This window comes from Pavona decussata, unplaced genomic scaffold (genome assembly GCF_977016875.1).
Source record: "Pavona decussata unplaced genomic scaffold, jaPavDecu1.1 SCAFFOLD_322, whole genome shotgun sequence".
NCBI classification, from domain to species: domain Eukaryota; kingdom Metazoa; phylum Cnidaria; class Anthozoa; order Scleractinia; family Agariciidae; genus Pavona; species Pavona decussata.
The window spans coordinates 691,750-711,891 of NW_028145712.1; the positions used below are offsets into that span (position 1 = coordinate 691,750).

General features: G+C 35.5%; 1 protein-coding gene across 6 annotated transcripts in view; it reads left to right on the plus strand.

The window, feature by feature from the left end:
• Nucleotides 1-20,073, plus strand: part of LOC146453824 (solute carrier family 28 member 3-like) — a 32,766-nt gene extending 12,693 nt beyond the window's left edge. For 3 of the 6 annotated variants that reach the window (XM_085096233.1, XM_085096227.1, XM_085096231.1), the window contains 5 exons: nt 107-363; nt 2,023-2,191; nt 2,721-2,900; nt 9,124-9,304; nt 10,762-13,047. In XM_085096233.1, coding sequence (XP_084952359.1) covers nt 107-363; nt 2,023-2,191; nt 2,721-2,900; nt 9,124-9,304; nt 10,762-10,853 — 879 coding nt within the window. In that variant the 3' untranslated portion in view covers nt 10,854-13,047. Of the gene's footprint in view, nt 1-106; nt 364-2,022; nt 2,192-2,720; nt 2,901-9,123; nt 9,305-9,351; nt 9,533-10,761; nt 13,048-16,739; nt 16,921-18,477 lie in introns of those variants that run through there. The other 3 variants (XM_085096229.1, XM_085096232.1, XM_085096230.1) reach the window with 2 other exon arrangements.
• Nucleotides 20,074-20,142: the final 69 nt, after the last annotated feature.

The following is a 20,142-nucleotide window of genomic DNA, read 5'->3' on the forward strand; positions in this document are numbered from 1 at the left end:
TGGCCTTGTTGTCAAGCTGAATTTTAGTACATCAAAAGGAGCCTATTGCTTGCTGCTGTCTCCACAGTTTTGCTGACACTCACTAAAACTGAATCTGTTTTTGCAGACAGAGGCACCCCTCCTGGTTAGACCCTTCTTGGAGCATGTCACCATGTCAGAGCTTCATGCCATCATGACAGGAGGATTTGCAACAATCGCTGGAGGTGTTTTAGCAGCTTACATTGAATTTGGCGTCTCAGCATCCCATTTGTTAAGTGCCTCTGTGATGTCGGCTCCAGCTGCGCTTGCAATATCCAAGTTAATGTACCCAGAAACCGAAATCCCAGAAAGTTTGAACGAGTCAGATATTGAAATTCCCAGAGGGTGAGTGAATTGAATTTGAAGGATTTACATGTATTCACACAGATATTGGCAATAACCCAGCGACAGTCGATTGAAAGTTTTGTAGTAGAAGTTCAAGTGTCAGATATTGTAGTTTTCTTGGTTTGTTGTGTTTTCCTCAATAAATTTGTCGGCTCTTAAGTAAGTATTTAAAGTGGAAATCCACTTAGCTGAAAGCTACTTTGCAGGAAGCCCAGTATAAAAATAATAAAAAGTAAGGTAAAATGCTAACTAAATGAAAATGTATGTACATGAAATGGACTCGAATCTAAACACCAAAAATTCTAACATTTTCAAATATTAAAATCTTGTGCGACGAATCCTTTTTAAAGCTTGTCATGTGCCTGCCATGGCTCTTGTTGCCTCTGGTAACACATTCCAAGTTCGCACTGCGAAATACCAAAAAGATCTTTAGTTAGCTCGTGTTAACCCTTTGACTCCTGTCGTGTTGCCATGGTTTTTGCATAAATTACCTTTTTCCTAGAACGCTTTAACTCAATTAATTGCGCAGTAGATAAATAAATATTCTTGGCTTCCAAAATTAACTGCATATTAAACTGGAATGATTAAACAAATGTTTTCCGATGTAAAATAATATGGTTACCGATTAATCATTTGCCGAAAAACACACTTGAACGCAAAAATTGCTAAAATTCACGGCATGTTGATGAAAACCTTTGGCATATCAAATTTCAACCCGCTTATGCAAATTGCCGTTGATTACACATCTGTTTCTTCTCAAACGAATATATGAATTGACAAAGACTCAAAAATCAACAAAAAGCTTTTCCGACAAAACTTTTTATTGAAATAAACGATATATTTACTATTAGAGGCAAAAAACTTTCAGTTTTTTTGCGTGCGTGCAAACACGCATGTAAAATTTGAAGACGCTTTGTGTTTGTACAAGGCGATCACTCGCAGTAAATTCGGGCACGTTTGCGATGAAAATTACAGAAGTTACAGAATTCTGGTTCAAATCATCACTTAAACTATTTGTAAAAAGCAAATCCACATCGAAAAACATCATTTACCGTGTTGTCACCATTGTCCTGGTCTTATAAACTCCGTTTGAAGCCCGCGGTTCGGTTTTAACTTTTGAGGCATATTTCGGTAGCGGCGTGGGAATATAAGAGATCACAACGCGAAACGGCTTTTCGCTGTTTTTTAACGCCTCCAAGTTCTCTTTTTTAACGGTAGATTATTGTTCACGGTTATTCCTTTCCATTGTGAGCTTAAAAAAGATGTACTTGCTTTAAAAGATGAAAAAAACATGTCTTGAAACTTCAGGACCGATTCACGCGCGGCACCATTTTGTAATTTTGCTCAGCTCCATGCGGTAGGTTCAGAAGGATCCTTTCCCCTACCCCCTAAAATGCCTTAAAATATGCGCAAAAGACAGATTCTGATTGGTTTATCATTCTACTAGCTATTGTGACCTTTTCAGGACGAAAAAAACTCCAGGAGGGGAGGGAGAACGTATCGAGTTTCACGCGCGGAGCATGCGCGAGGGACGGCCGGTTTTGGCCGGTGTAGGAGTCAATGGGTTAAGTACTATTTAGTTTAGGTAAAGGGAGCAACTTTGTACCCCTAAGATTATAATTACAAATTTTGTGATTTTTTGTTTTGTCTGTTTTGTAGCAATGAAAGAAATGTGATTGAAGCAGCTGCTAAAGGGGCATCCACTGCCATTGCACTGGTGGCCAACATTGCTGCCAATCTGATTGCCTTTCTTGCTTTCCTTGCATTTTTCAATGGAGTCCTGTCATGGCTTGGGTCCATGGTTGGGAGGCCGGAAACTAGTTTTGAGGTAGGGTGTGCTGTTTCGTTGTCAGCCCGCTCAAAATGTTTTGTTCAAGTACACAGAAAGAGATCAAATTAAAGGGGTCTTGGGGAAAATGATTATTGGCGCAAACCAGCTGGCAAATCGCCGTCTGGCAAAATTACCAGCTGTTGGTACCTTTTGAGAGGGTTGCTTTGTACATACATGTACATGTAACGTCTGGTAAAAGTTGCATGAAACAGCCCTCAGTTACACTTCAGTGCACTATTTGAAAACGTTGATGTTGCAGTTTAAGAGGCATTTCATGTAGAATCAACTTGTACTTCTCCCAATGATTGCGGATACACAAAATTGTAACTAAAGACATTCATTTTGGAGGATGTTAGACATGGCAATTTTTCATTCAACTTCTGCCACAATATAATTATTTGCAAGGCAAGCCTCAAGAAAAATTGCTTAGTGTGACCAAGGCTTTTGGAGGATTTTGTATAGCTTTTTCATTAACTTTAGCATGCAATAAGTATAACAATGTTCTTGTTTCTCTTTCTGCATACAGTATATTTGCTCATATGTCCTACGTCCTATTGCTTTCCTTATGGGTGTGGAGTGGGAAGACTGTGATGTTGTAGCTAAACTACTGGGCATTAAGACTTTCTTGAATGAATTTGTGGCTTATGCTGATCTGTCTACATACATCAAGAACAGACAAACGATGAACGGCCTCCGCACCATATCGGTGAGTGTGGCTTGATTGTCGCCTTTTTATTGCTGTGGTGTCACAGTCCTGGGCCCAGTCATTCAAAGAGCGGATAACATGATCCAGTGAATAAATCGCTATCCAGCCTATAGAATTTACTCCAACTATATAACGGTTGTAATACACTTACTCTGCTAGATAGCAACTTTTCCACTGGATGAAGTTATCCACTCAAAGAGTGGATAACCCAGGCTAGAATCTGTTAGGTTACAATCCTTCCCTAATGCCTTTTATTTTTGAATGGGTTTTATTTTCTTGAACCTTTTGAATTTTTAGAGGACTGCAAACTAAGGTTAAACTGGTAAAATGAATCACTAGGAAAGAAATGTAAAGGTACCGCTTGTTTGCGATAATGCTAAATTTACATGTGGGATGACCAAAGTAAAGATGGCAGCCAAAAAGGATTTGCTTCCTGTTATGGCTTTTGCTTTTTTGCAATAAAAATTTATTTCATAGACAGGAGGTTTAACTTTGTACATTTCTCATTAAACTGGTGAGAAGGTTTTTATGAATAATTATAAACCCCACAGAAATAAAAGGTGTTAGAATGCAGTTTAATTATAATTATGTGTAAATACAGGTTGAAGTACAACAGTCAAGGTAAGTGTTAAATTGATGGTCTGCAGTGACATGGCGTAGTAGGGGCTTCATTCCAGTGTTAAAGCTGAGCTGAAAGAACATCTCGGAATTCAAGTACTGTTGATATACATGTATACTGAACAGCTATTTTAGTGTTAACGTTATCAGATTTTAAAGCCCTGAGCTCATACACTGTATGACAAGACCAAAAGTTAGTACAAGCAGCTTTAAATCTCGTAAGTTGGCAGTAATTTTACGGTTGTCAGTGCCGTGGGATACATTTGAAAAAGATATCATAGATGCCATTGAAGTGCTCAGGGCATAACCGACCTGTAGTGCATTTCAGATAGCTTTTTGTACAACAACAACAACAACAACAACAACAATTTATTTTACAAACTCAGATATAAGTTGCTTGTCCCGCAAACAGCCACAAGGCTAGTTGAGGCGAGACAAGACGAGCACAAGAACATAATGGAAAATAAAAATAACAATAAATTACAAAACATGCTGGAAAAATGGAAAAGGAAAAAAAAGAAACTTAACTTTACATGTACGTGGCCCTGAAATTCCTTCAGGAAACATTGGGCCCCAATGTTTATCTGCTGCTTTGCGCTTTGTTTTGTTATAAAAATGGAAATCTTGCCCACACTCTTAGGTTTTCAGTTCAAACAAAGCGTAATGCAACTTATAAAACATGGGGCAATGTTTCCTGAAGGAACTGTACACTACATGCAAAAATTCCAGGGAAACTGAGCTAAAACAACATAAAGCAATCTGAAATACATTTAGGCCGCTATCTAAAAAGTACGGTTGGTTGTGCACCAAGTCCTTCATTTGCCTCTGTGATTTAATTTCTGCAGGAGTTAGCCATAGCTAAGTTTGGAAAATTTATTAACATAATTTGCGGTCTTGTAGGGTAGGCTATCCATCAATTTCAATTGAAATAGTTGTATACAGATGCTCTGTAAATATATTGTAAATATATGGAGCTCATAGTCCATGTTGTCTACTAACTGGACCAGCTGGGTATTTCATTATTTGGTGTGACATAAGGTGGGAGCAATGTTGTTAGGTTATAATAGACAGTACCATGGGAAAGTTAGAGCCACAGGCTTGCATGGCATTGGTTAAAATGCCGGTAGTGAAAGGAAATCCACATCATGATACATTATGATGGTAAATTCTATATAAATAAATTTGATACACTGTAGTTACAATATATAGTGATAATGTAAATATAAATGTAAAATAATTATTATGTGATAGTTCTCATTCCTGAACAGGTGTCCTGTGCATGCAAACCAGTGTTAAGTAAAGGCAACTGTCACCATAGTCTGCATGCATTAAGAAGCATGATGGCTTGCTTTAAATTTCGAAGCTTGAAGTTGGCAAATGCATGCCTAATGGCATTCTGCTTTAATCTCTGCATGAAATCGCACACCAAAATTAAAGCACAGCACTCGCTTGCAAGGTAAAGCAATAACTTGTGGCTCTATTACCAAACTCACAACTGTTCTGAATGTTGATTTCTATTAATCTGGGAGAAATCTTTTACTGTTAACAATAATATAGGTGTTAATGGTTAAAACCCTCTCTGAAGAATTAGCCTGTTCTTTTTGCTGAGTCTTGAACCGTAATGGAGTTTCTTGAACCATAGTCATCGGTTTCTCAACCAAACTACTTATAACACTTTCTTGACCTTTAAATACCTGGTAAGTCTAATATATGTAATACTAAAAATATTGTCGTACATATTAGTACCATAATTATTACTTTAACTTGAACAATACGATTTTTTTGTGACAATATTACTATGAACAACTAGTAATATTACCATTAGAACAGAAAAATAATATAAAATATAATCTTGGACTTACATAACTTCAATGCTAAAAGCTCTAACTTCGCGAAAAGAATAACGTCAATCTTTTCCTCTTCAAAGCAGGGTAAATGATAGGATTTTTAACTCTTAAAAAAATATACGTTGCATTGAAGGGATAAATATATTATATTTTAAAATATTTTATATTAGATGGTTAACCAATAACAACACTTATTAACCCTGATGTTCAGGGAATTATTGTTAAAATTACTTAAACCTCTTCATTACATCTCAAGTTCTAAGATCCATTAAATTATTTTAATTTGAAAATATGTAACATAATAAGAGTAATTATAAGAAAATAAATACAACTAATAACAATTAAAGTAATTATAGTAATTCAATTTAAACATCTGTTCAAACGTTTTTCACAAATAACAGGATATATCTATTAATTTTGTTTTCAATCAATACTCTTAAAAATAATACACTTGTAACATTCAATTTATTGACACTTTAAACCCCTAAAAAGTGAAACAGTCAAATTAATTTTCCTTCAATACTGATCTCTATTTAAAACGTTTCTATCTTTGATATAAAATTAATGTTTTAATTTGTATTAAAAATTACGTTATACAAATTTCAACATTAACCACTTACAAAGAAATGAAATAAAATAAAAGCATTTCTTTTTTCAAATAAACTAGTTGATCAGAAATTTATTACTAGGAATGAACAAACCAATTGACAGACAAATGAACAAACAACTGAGTGAATGGATGGATGAATGGATGGATTGATGGATGGATGGATGAATGAATGAATGAATGAATGAGTGAGTGAGTGAATGGATGGATGGATGGATGAATGAATGGATGGATGGAAGGATGGATGGATGACTGACTGACTGACTGAACGAACACTTCTAACCCTAAGAATTTCATGTGCAGTAGACTTGTTAATTAAAAATTACTATGGTTAACCTTCTAAATACTGTGCAATTTTTTTTGCATTTTTTAATTTTATTTTTAATGCTCGTTTTGTAATCCATATGTAGGGATTGTGTTAAATCTTAAAATTAAGATTCACCTTTGGAGGTACACTTAAAGCTTCATTTTCTCTAATGTTCCTTTCCTTTGTAAAATAGTGTGATATTGGTTTGCAAAAACAATGGATAACTGTTTCATGCATCATTACAAATAATACATAATAATACAATATAGCAATAAAGTTGCTACTTATTAGGCACTGATAATGGGAGCAGGTCTAAAATATTGTTGCATGTTTGCATGAAATAAACACTGTGTCACATATGCACAAAGGGTAACTGTTTGAAAAAAAAAATCCCATGGCCTTGCTTGTTCAGGTGTTATAACTTCATAATTTATAAAGTAAATGAAATAAATAAAAATAAATAAATGCAATGGCAGTATATTATATTTATTTCAAACAAATGATTGAGAAAACATCTGTTTTATTTATCCTGATAATACAAGGTTTAAACCACAGGAGTAAATTGTATATGAATAATTTTTAAATATTAAATTGTATATTAATCATTTTTAATATCAAGTTGTATATTATTAATTATTTTTAAATATTAAATATGTTTCATGTATTCATAATTATTTAATTTACATGTAATTTGTGTGATGCAAATTATATCGGTTACATGTGCCGCCACCTCCATCAACATGCAGAGGAACATAAACATTCCGTAATCGGTAAACACTTCAAGGATAAACACGGTTTGAGACCGACAGACCTACGTGAGAATTTCAAAATTCTTAAGAAATGCCGGAGCAAGTTTAAATGCTTGATTTTTGAAACGCTCTTGATCAGGAAGAAAAGACCAAAACTTAACACTCAAAGTGACTCTATTCTTGCCAAACTCTTTGTATAAACACTTGCATGCTCTTGTTTTACTATAATAATATAAATTGCATTTTTGTAATTCACACACATCTATTTCTGTATTTATATGTCACATATCTTAATTCTTTAACATTTATGGTGACATGAGGTTGTTGAAACGTCATGTAACGTTATTTTTCATTAATTTTCCTTTTAAAATATTTAATAAGTGTTGTCACAAAAATGAAGATTTACTTATAAAACTGATCATGGTAAAATTTTGATAAACTACCTTATTATAGGAAATTAACAATGCACGTTGACAACGTGACGAAAATTTACGTTACACTAAATTAATGCAAAGTTTTCAAAAGTTAGGTTTACATGCATTAAATTAACGCAAATTTTTCGATAAGTATCTTGCATTATTTACGATTTTCATAATTCTGCAAACTCGCACTTTACATTTCTGAATGCCAAACTGCGTTTTGGCTTCTGTCAATAAAACCTTCCAAGACAAGTGCATGGATGTTTCTAAGTTTTTTTAAAGCTGAAAATTTGGTTTTGAAGCCTAACTAGACCCTATCAATTCAAAAGATTGTGACTCTGAAGAGCCAATAGAGTAGTCATGAACTAATAAGGATTTGTAATGAAATAAAGGTGCTTTAAAATAACGACGTAGTAAAATAGCGTGCATTAAATTTACATCAACAATAATTAAGATACATTAAATTAATGCGAATTTTATAAATTTGTGTTAATAAAGTGCATTGTTAACTTTCTGTAATAAGGTACTTAAGAATTTTGTTAGAGGGTAGGAAATTTTAATTTGAATGAATCCAGACTAATAGTTCCTCTAAAGTGTAAATTAAGTGGCATACTATTTTTTGAGAAAAAAAATAATTAGTGCTAACATCTACTTGAAAATGTTGTTTGCCTCTTTGAATCAAGTTGCACCCGTGCCAAATATGTTCAGTGGTTACTATTTTAATCAACTAAACCCTGCATTAATCTACTTTTACTTACTTTGCACATGTGTAACTATCGTTTTAGGGGTTTCTTAATTGACTAATGCCAGTCTGGCACTGGAGGATGTAACATTGTACAACATGTTTCAGGTTGTCATTGTTTCACCAACATATAGTGGGTTTTAATTAACTAATTGCAGTCTTTCACTGCACAATTTACTAAGAAAGAACTTCTACTTAGAGATTCATTGGTTATTTAATTTACTAATAATTTAACCTTACATTCCATGATAGTGTCCCATGTTTTGCTCATTTCTTAGGGTTTCACTAATCATTAGGTAACTAATACAAGAGCTGTCTATTAATTTTGTTCTGCAGTTTTAACATGTTCAGAATGGCATGCCCAGTTTGGCCATATCTGGTGAAACTTGATGTTTAGTTTCATTTTGGTTGTTTTATTAATGTGTTTCTGATTGCACCATTAACCATGATGTGATTACTCTCTTAGTTTGTAGATGAGTCTTAAGTGATTCACTCAAATCATTTAATATTTAATTGTACTAGGTTTCCTCTTTTTTTTATTCAGTTTATTCAAGATTGTGACATCTAAAATGCCTTCATCATTATCAATACCCACCTCTCTCACATCTTTATTTACCCTGTCATTTTCTTACTTGCCAAGGATTACTTATGTGGGCGTGAACACATTTCTGATCATAATCTTAACTGTGTGATGTTGCATGTTTGAGGAGTTCTGATTAATTAACTCCAGTTGTTTATTTATATTGGATTTATATCTTTCTCAAGCACTATATTCTGGAAACATCTGAAAAGCATTCATTTTGCTCTTTCTGTTCACACTATCTCAGTAATAACTAATGTGAATGCACTGCGTCGTTAACACTCCACACCATCCTTCCAAGTAACACTTCCTCACTCTACAGTTTTTTTGCTCTTTACTGAACTTCCAAAACAGATTCGTTCAGAGATTATAGCTACATATGCGTTATGTGGCTTTGCCAACATCGGCTCTATTGGAATCCAAATTGGCGGCTTGAGTCCATTGGCGCCATCACGGAAAACAGACATGGCCAAAGTTGCAGTACGTGCACTGGTTGCAGGTACAATTGCCTGCTTCATGACAGCATGCATTGCAGGTGAGATTTGTAACTTGTTGCTTGTTTGTTTGTTTTTGTTTAAACAGATCCGTTCTGAAATTATTGCAACATATGCTCTTTGTGGGTTTGCCAACATGGGGTCTATGGGGGTGTGTCTTGGTGGGCTAGGCCCTATGGCCCCTGACCGAATACCTGACATGTCCAGGATAGCGATTAGGGCCCTTGTTGCTGGCACTATTGCTTGCTTTATGACAGCATGTGTAGCAGGTAAGGTGTCAGTATAGTATAACTTCACTGGCAATGTTTGAATGCCATTTGTTAGACAACCTAAGACAGGGCTGCTGTGATCAGGGAAAAGCTAGGGAAATTTGCATCAAGTCAAGGAAATGCTACCTTTGAGTTTCAGTCTGTGAAAAGTCAGGAAATCTTTTTTCTTCATAGCCATGCCCACCTCTTCTAGACCGCTGATATTTGATAAAAGTGTTGGCCAGTATCGACAATAAATATATTATTTTAGCTTTTTGGAAACATTATGTTCCCATAGTCAAAATTTGATTTTCCATATGTTGAAAGTGATTACAGAAATCTAGGATGCCTTGGGAAAATAGAAATGTTCCCATTCTTCAGGATTTTTCCCCGTGAACATCCCAGACGAGCAGGGTTGTCTTTAATTGCTTGTTTTGTTGGGGCAATAAAAATCTGGGACAATAAATTGGGAAATGGTGAAATCGCTGATTGTCTAGGATTTGAAAATCAGGCTTGATACTTCAGGGAAACAAATGCCATTGTCATGTGTGCAGTCCCTTTTCTACAAACAGCACCTTTTCTATAGCTTCCTTAACCAGTTTAATTGATGGAGATGAAAAGAATCATCACAATACAGACAAATAGAGAAATAAATGGGAAATGCACACCAAACAATACTTTCCAATTTAAAACTACACAGTAGCTAATTGTGAGTATACACACACACATGGGGTTGTAATGCTGCTTGATTTGTGTTTAAATTTGCTTATGGAAAGTTGAACTTTGATGCAAAACTGCCAAAAACCATAGCTATTTTTCAGCAAAACCATTGCACTTTCATCTAAAAATGAGAAGTAAAATGATAACAAGGAACAGTTTAAAATACTGTTAAGCTAAACTTAACTAATTTAAGGATTGAATTCAAGGTTTGAATTTCACAGGCTTGTCAGTTTTGAGGAAGGCATGTGTATTGTATGTGGACGTTGTAATTGTTTAAATTTCTGTCTTTTATCACCATTTCTTTCTTGGAGCTAAAGTATTTTCCTCTGGCCTTTTTCAGTGTGAACAAAAAATATGAAAGAAAAATGTTCAAAAACTTTATCCCTCTTAATTTCAAACTACATGTACTGTCATGTACATCGTAACAAATGGAATTGGTCTTCCCATGGAAACTCTCTTTTCATAGTACACTGAAAGGGCATTCTTATAGTGACTTTTTTTTAAATTTGGTTTCATATTGTTTTTGCCAGGTGTTCTTTATGACGAGGAACTGTATGAGGCAGCAGTCAGTATTGCAAGCACCACAGTCTCACCCTTAAATATGACAACACCTTCTCCGTAATGTTACTGTACATTGTTAGTGTAAATAGCAGAATGAGAAATTAGATTCCTTTTGCATGGTAGTTTCTTTGTCAGCCTTAAAGAGTGTTTTAGAATCTAGTTTCTCATCATATAAATAATCAAACATTCGTGTTACAAGGGTTAGTAAATATTCACATCAAAAGACTTGGGCTGCTTGCAATTTCTATTCTAGTCTTTTCAGATTTGTAGCCAATACCAGGGAATGATACTCAGACATTTTATTATGATATGATTGATACTATCAGGGGAAAATTCGGAAATGTTTTGGATTCCATCAATTTGGTCCCAGGTAGAGATTGTTTCTGATGAACCAAAAAGAAAACATGGGCAAAAAGGGAACCTTTTCTATTTACTTTTTGCCATTGTTCAGCATAAGGTGAAGGATATTAAGTAATTGCATACTTTTTAAAGTGACGCCAAGTCTTCAAGCTGGGAAATTTTTGGGATTAGGAGGAAGGTTGTTTTGTGCACTTGATTGTCAGAAATATGGAGAATCAAAGAGACTTGCTTGTATGTCCTCACCTTTTTGTGATTAGAAAAATTCCTGTAACCAGTTAACCATCTTGTTGGGATATTTTGACAACTGTCCATATGCCACGCCCTCTTCTGCATTTCCAAGATCGCAGTATCAAAATCCCTCGTATTCTCCTGGTAAGGGCTAGTAGGCTGTATAACAAAGATTCATTAGCACATTTCAACACTTGCCACAGAGTGATACAAGAGTTGAACCACGAACCAACAATTTTTTTGAGTAAATATGCAATTATTTAAAAAATAGAATAACTTTAAACTGGGAATTGTGTAGGGGAATTTTTATGTAAATAGAAGTGTACTACTCAATTGGGTCAAATATCTTTATCAGCTGTGTTGGGCTTAAAAAAGTGCTTAAATGTGGGAAGAAAGAAAGATTGCTTGATAAGTTTAAAATCTTCTCCTGGTGAGTCCTCTGGGCACATTTGACACTTACCTTCTCTGAAGGTTGTTTTATATCATGGGATACTCTACTTACTGGTAGTCGTTCAAAGAGAATGTGACACGCTTTCAATCCCTAATACACCCAAGATCTATCAAAAGAAGAAATAATGCAAAATTTTGTTGTTGAGATATCAAGAAACAAATACAGTGGAAGCCTCTTAAAATGGCTATTAGTATTGCTAGGCTGTAAAATTGTGGTTGTGTTTAAAAAGATGGACATGAAAATTGGGGTTTTAAGCCAAAAATAAGTGTGCATAGTCTTTTTGGATTGGAACTATTAACTTCATGATCATGATGCGTGGTTTCATGTAGCCTGAATACTTGAAGTGCAAAGGGAGCCACAGAATATAAGCAGTCTCCTACGTTGCCGTTCTTTGGGTTGTTACGCGCAGTTCCTTGGCATTATGACCCAGTTACGCAATGTTCTGTGGTGTAACTACCTATGTTGTGCAGCATTTTTTTTGGTGTAACACAAATAATGGTTGCGTAGGAGACTGGAGTTTAAACAGGAGGTTCTGGTATAAAAGGGGACTGGCCAGGCCATTCTCACCTTCAGTTGTCAATCAACCATCAGAGTGTAAACAACTGACAAACGACATGTTCCTTTTTCTTCGGCTTTTACCAATAAAATTGACTTCGTTTTCAGAAGAACCATTGTTAAACAAATTAGAACTTGATATCTTCTAATGCTGTGGTGATATAAAATTTGGAGGTATATTTTTCAGAGGACACTTGAGTCAACAACTTGTCACCACTAAGCAGCGTCTCAATTAACATCTCACGCCGCAAAGGTGTGAAACGAAGGAGGGGCTTGCCCTTTTATAGCGGAACTTCTTGTTTAAAGGATGGGGCCTAAATACAAGCCTGGAAGTGTAAAATTAGCCTTTGCGCAAACATTAGCACCAGTTATCCTGGCCAAGAAACAACTCATCCACTGACTAAAGTCTGAACCATATATTACAGTTGGGCGTGAAAGGGATTAAGGAAATAGCATAGCTAAAAGTTTTGCAATGATCAGTTAAAAATATCTATACTGACTAGCTAGAAACATCATTTACATAGTAAACTATTTTTGATTGGTAGCAAAACAGGGAACATTCTTTAACTGAAATTTTGTTTTTTTATTGAAGGAATTGTAACTTATTTTCTGTCAATAAATATGGTATTATTAATTTGTAAATTAAAGGTTGCTTAATTTACCTTCTGTTTATACGTAGTGTAACCTTTTCATCAGTTCCTGGCGATGATCAATATCTAATTTTTGAAAATAAACTCTAAAAGACAGCAGGGCGCATGGCAGAATTTTGGGGCATTTTTTCACAATACGCTTTTAGCAACCTAACCATAACCTAGCTCCCACCCCCCCACCCCCGATTCTAACCCTAGCTCTAATCATACATAGTCTCGGATGACTGTGTATCATGAAGTTAAAGGCACATTTCAAGCAAATCAGATTTGCTGTTAAATTAACTATTGTTTTTGTGGTTGGGCTTGAATGTGCCTTACAACTTCGTACCCTACATTTTAGTCTAACCAGAAAAAAATAATTGCAAATAGGCTCCTTTTGAAAAATAAAATTCAGCTTGACAATGACGCCAAGAGGACACAAGCAAAGGAAATTAGATAATCATGTCTATTTCTGTTGTTTGTCCTCTGGACCTTGATATCAAGTTGAATTTTAATATGTTGAAAGGAACCTATTTTTTTCTGCTTGGGCTTGAATGTACCCTACATCCTAGTCCAACCAGAAAAAAAAAAAGAATTAGTTGGGCTTGAATGTACTCTAAACTATACAAGAAAAAAAGGATAATTTTTATTGTGAATTGCATATTGTATTTGCGGTTGGGCTTGAATGTATCCTACATCCTAGTCCAACCAGAAAAAAAAAATGGTTGAGCTTGAATGTTCCCTACATCCTAGCCCAACCAGAAAAAAATAATTATTGGTTGAGCTTGAATGTACCCTACATCCTAGTCCAACCCGAAAAAAAAAAAAAAAAGAAAAGGATAATTGTGAACTGCTTATTCAATATTGCTTTTGAAGTTGGGCTTGAATGTACTCTACATCCTAGTCCAACCAGAAAAAAAGAATAATTGTGAATTGCATATTGTTTTTGTGGTTGGGCTTGAATGTATCCTAGTCCAACCAGAAAAGCGAAAATAATAATAATAATAATTATTATAGTGGATTGCCTATTGTTTATCTGGTTGGGCTTGAATGTACCCTACATCTCAGTCCAACTAGAAGGAAAAAGAAGCATGTTGGACTTTCAATCGTGTGGTTCGAAGACCGGAAGGTCGCTGGTTCAACACCAGCTTGGTCTCTTTATTTTTATGTAGTTCCTTTTACAATAATTTAATTTGCTCCCTACTGTTGCTGTTCACCCAGGTGTATAAATGGGTACAGGTGACATACTGCTGGGGTAACTCTACAATGGACAAGCTTTCCATCCAGGGGATGGTGGAGTAGTATACGTCATCCTAGAGGTGCTTCATGCCACGGAAACCGGGTTAAGCTCCAGCTTTGTGGGCCACTTAGGCCTATAGTACAACTTAAACTTTTCACCTTGGATGTATCCTGGTCCCGGAGGTTCTTTCTTCTTTCTCTTCAAACAAAATTGAGCTGTGGTACTGATCGCACCAAATTCACACAAGTTGTTCTAGTTTTACCAGGGTTCAGTGGGTATTTCACCAATACTGAAGTCTTTTCTCTTACTCACACCCATCCTCGCCGTGCTAAGTGGCACATGTTACAATTTTTATAGCTTTCCACTTGGACCCTCCAGTCATCCCTGTTCCAGGGTCTTTTGGCTGCTACCTTGCAACCACATTGAATCCCTCTTCCTTCATCTTAGGTCATCCTCCTGTTCGGCTTTCTCCCAGGCTCTCACAATCAATTTGTTTCGATTACGTATCTGAGGCAAACCACATGACCTGAAACGGATTGACCGAGATGAAAGACACGGAGAAGGCAAATCCCCCTCAACGTGCTGCAAAAATGTCCACCTCACAATCTTTCCAAGAAATAAAGGTTCAATGGCCCAGTGTACACTAGCATTTAAAGTAATATATCAAATACGTAATATATCAATTATATCACCCCCCCCCCCTCCCCCTTCCTGCAACATTCTGGTTTCCACTGGAGCCTTTTCACAATTTCCCAAGAAATAGACTCAATGGCCCAGTGTACACTAGCATTTAATGTAATATCTTTACATGATTTTAAATTTAATCTACGTCACCACAGTTTTGAATGAGTTTTAACACTGCCGGCATCCTTGTAAAGCAGCGTTTAGTACGTGGTTAACAGTATTTTAGGTTAGTTTAGTTAGGGATGATTTTGGTTATATTTTATCTTTTATCTCTTTATAATCTTTGCTGAAGGATTTACCGTGTATAAATAAAGTTACCATACCATACCATACCATACCATACCATACGTAATATATCAAATATATCACAACCCCGCCCCCCCCCCCCCCCTTCCTACAACATTTTGGTGTCCACAGGAGCCTTTTCACAATTTTCCAAGTAATGAAGATTCAATGGCCCAGTGTTCAACAGCATAAAATGTAATATATAAAATATAGCACCCCCCCCCCCCCCCACTTTCTACAACATTCTGGTGTCCACTGCAGCCTTTCGCAATTTTCCAAGAAATAAAGATTCAATGGCACAGTGTACACTAGCATTTAATCTAATATATCAAATATATCACCCTCCCCGTCCTTCAACATTCTGGTGTCCACTGGAGCCTTTTCACGATTTTCCAAGAAATAAAGATTCAATGGCGCAGTGTACACTAGCATTTAATCTAATATATCAAATATACTTCCCTCCCCCTTCCTACAACTTTCTGGTGTCCACTGGAGCCTTTGTCCCTGGAGCCTTCAAATATATCCCCCCCTCCCCTCTATATAGCTTTTCAAACCATTTATAAGTATTGGAAAAATTCAAAGCAAAAGTTCACCTCATTTTAAGATAATCAAGATCAGATTTCCAAACCTCCGTCTAGTGGTTTCCTTTTTTTATTTTCCTCGCTTCATGATTTATTTATGAGTTTGAGAACGTTAGTTGACTAATAACTTGTGTTGCATATGAATGATGTTAAGTTTTGTGCTCCAAGTTTTACTCATTTCACAGGGTTCACTAGTCATTAGTTAACTAATTAACAGCAGGGCTGCCATGTTCTAACTTTACTCAGTAGTTTTAACACATCCAGAATGCCATACCTTGTTTGGCCATATCTGGTCAACTTAATGTTTAGTTTGAATTGGGTAATTACTATTTTTTGTTTCAAATTTTTTTAGTTTCTGCAAATGTACTTATTGTTAACAAAACACAATGTTACAAACTGGATACATAGGCATTACTTACATTGGATTCACTGATTAGTTATACAATATACGAATCTATGTTTACAATAATAGACCTTTCATAATGGAGGGCATATTTAGTATTCTTTTAAGTGCCTGCAAATAAGCCTTCTTGACCTCGCTTTTGAGTGAAAATACTTTTGTTTTTACACATGCTAGCGAGGCCAGGAAGGCTAATTTAAATGCATACAAAAGAATAACAATTAAGCCCTCCATTTATGAAAGAGGTCTATTACAACATGTATATCGTTTCGCCCGTTTTTTTATCTGTTAAATGATACTAACGTGTTGCTGATTGTACTCTTATGTTTGTGATGGTATTTGATACCCTCCTTTAGTTTTCGGTAGAGCTTTAGTTTAATGTATCTCTTGTTTTAACGTAACTTTGTGTATCATGTAATAATATGGCATTGTATTCTTCCTTCTTGGCGAACAATAAATACATAAATAACACCCTTCCGAGTAACATTTCCTCACTCGACACTTTTCTTTGCTCTTTACTGAACTTTCAAACAGATTCGTTCAGAGATTATAGCTACCTATGCATTGTGTGGCTTTTCCAATTTCGGTGCGATTGGAGTCCAACTTGGAGGCTTGGGGCCGCTGGCGCCATCACGGAGAACACACATGGCTACCGTTGCAGTACGTGCACTGGTTGCTGGTACAGTTGCCTGCCTTATGACAGCATGTATCGCAGGTGAGATTTGTAACTTAAGTTTTGTTTAAACTTTCTGAAATTATCATATATTTCAACATCATTTGTGGGTTTATCAACCTCAATCTCGTTCCCATTTGGGGTTCTACTGGAGTGTTTCTCGGCCAGGCCCTATGGCCCATAACAGTATACCCCACATGTCCAGGATAGCAATAAGGGCACTTCTTACTGGCACTATAGCTTGTTTTCATATATAGCAGGTGAGGAGTTCAGGTAGTTTTGCTGCGAATAAAGTTCAAATCGCCCAAGTGCAAACTTTGCATTGCATTTTTGTGCTTGATATGTGATGTTGTACGTTTCTGTTCTCTTTACATTAAAAAACCAACCTATTAAAAAAGGCCACACAGCGTTACCAAAACCCTATTTTTTTAAGCAATTTTTATTAGCTTTACGTGGCACAATACGATATTTACAATACTAAACACTACTCGCACTTTTTACGATACAGTAAAAACCCGCGTGTAAGAACCTACTTTTTTAGAGTTTGGCAAAACAGGTTCTTATATTTTGGGGTACTTACTGGCATTTTGGGCTAAGTAGGTTCTTAATTAGGTTCTTAATTTTTATGGAGTGGAAAATACCGTAGTATAATATATGGTTTGTTCTTCATTATAAACTGTTACAGTATTTTATAGAATAAATGCTTATAATCAAGAACAAATCAGTTTCAAAAAAATAAAACCAGTTTGAAAAAAATAAAGCAGTTTCAAAAAATCAAACTGATTTGAACATTGAACCACAACACTGTGCAATTTTTTGATCTCTAAAGACAACCTTTTTGGTAAAATATTATAAATAAAATAGTTTAACCCCGCATATAAGAACCTGTTGGAATTTTTTGGCTAAACAGGTTCTTATATTTTGGGGTATTAAAGTAGCAAATTTCTGCCAGGAGGTTCTTAATTTTCTAGGTTCTTACACGCGGGTTTTTACTGTAATTACAGTTCTTACTATGTTTACAATATATGCTTACTATACTTGCAGTACTAACAATTACACTCCTTAAAATTCTTACAGAACCTACACTACTTACAATACTGACAATATTTACAATAAATTTACCAAAACCCTATTCACATGACAAGGATGGCCATAAATTAAACATCTGGAGACGTAGAGGACATGCTCAAACTTTCAAAAGCTCATTAATAATTCACAAGCCCATTGACTTATCAAATGGTCGATAATACATCACCTGCCGTGACTTTATATCGATAAACCTCCTCCTTATTAGTATGCGGTGTTTTATCAGCTGATAAAACACTCCTCATTAGTATGCGGTGTTTTTCTCGTATGCTAATTTCCAACGTTCACAAAAGCATAATTGTTATGAACTCTATTGACACACGCTTTTCCAGGAATGTTTTTGAAGCCGTTTAAAAAAAAAAAAAAACTGGCAGCACGTGTTTTATCGGGTCTAAAACCACTCGGCTGCACCTCGTGGTTTAAATCCCGATAAAACACTGCTGCTCGTTTTTTAAACATTACTTAAACAAACCAGACCAAAGTTACAGTGATCGTATGGTTATTTGTTTTCAGGTGTTCTTTATGACGAGGATCTGTACGAGGCGGCAGTTAGTGTTGCAAGCACCACAGTCTCACCCTTAAATATGACAACACCTTCTCCGTAATGTTACTGTACGTTGTTAGTGTTAATAGAAGAATAATTCATTTTGAACTGGTAGAGTTTTCTTTGTCGGCTACAGGTACTTTAGAATCTAATTTGCCATCATATAAATACATAATCAAACGTGCACATCACAAGGGTCAGTAAATTAGCTTCTCAAACTCATCAATAATTCTTGACGAAAAAAAGAAGAAGAAAAAGAAGAAAATCACTGCCTTGGAGGAGGTTTGAAAATATGGTTTTAATTATCGCAAATTTTGGTGAACTTTTGCCTTGAAATTCTCCAAGAATTATTAACGGTTTGAGAAGCTATATCAAACACTTGAAAGGGCGTTTCAGAAAGAAAGTTTCATCCAATTTCTAAACACCGCGAAGTTGGTTAAAAAAAAAAAAAAAAACTCGTCTGTGCCTCGTCCTTGCCGATGCTGGAGCAGGGTGCACGGAAACTTTATAACAATGTCAACTTTGCTCAGAGAATTTGAAACCGTTTTATTTCCAGTGGTATCACGAAAGACCACCTCCTTTAGGTTCATCATTTAAACAGAAACAAATACAGTGGAATCCCGTTTAAATGACAACCACTGGGCTTTAAAAGTTGTGTTGTTTTTAAAAAAGGTGCCATGAATGACGGTAAACCAACTGCGTGAAGTCTTTTGTGTGGGCCAAACAGAAACGCTTGTATTACCGTGTTGATCATTCTAACAGACGGGCTTCCATGGCCTGAGCTCGAGCAAGCTGGTGGTACTGGAAGCAAAAGCAAGGGCAGAGTCATAATACAATACAATACAATACAATACAATACAATACAATACAATACAATACAATACAATACAATACAATACAATACAATACAATGCAAGGCAAGGCAACGCAACACAACACAACACAACACAATACAATACAATACGATACAACTTTATTGATTCCATCCACTAATGGTTTTTCAGAAACCAATTACAATGAGATGTAAAAAAGAAGCAAAATACAATATAAATACTATAAGAAGATATCTAAATAAAGGATAATGCGTATGTTGCACATCCTCAGAACTACCAATGAATTAAAATACAACATCATTAGATTTGCATTGCAATGATTAATTATTTTCTAAGAATTTATAAAAAGCGCGATTCATGATTTGTTTTTTAAATTGTCTAAAGAGTTATACTTAGAGTAGTCTCCTACCCCTCTGTGACAAAGAATTCCCTACCTCAGCCCACCAAACAACGTATACTGATGTCTTTGCACAATATTTCGGCTGGTAAGACCGGCCTTCTTTAGGTATAGATGCACTAACTATTATGGTAAATGTTTCATATTTTTATCATTGAAGAAATTCACGATATATCGGTTGGAAAAGAAATTACAAGAATTGCACATGTAGGACACCGTTCATTAGGCTAGAAGTTATAGCGTATTTTCTTTTAATATTATTAAAGTTACTTAAAGTTCTAGTATTTTTCATTTGTAAATTAAAGGTTGCTTAAATAAAACGTACATTTACCTTCTGTTTATCTGAAGTGCCTTTGGAGAGTTTAGTTCCTTAGGGTGATGAAAAACAACTATTTTCGTTATTT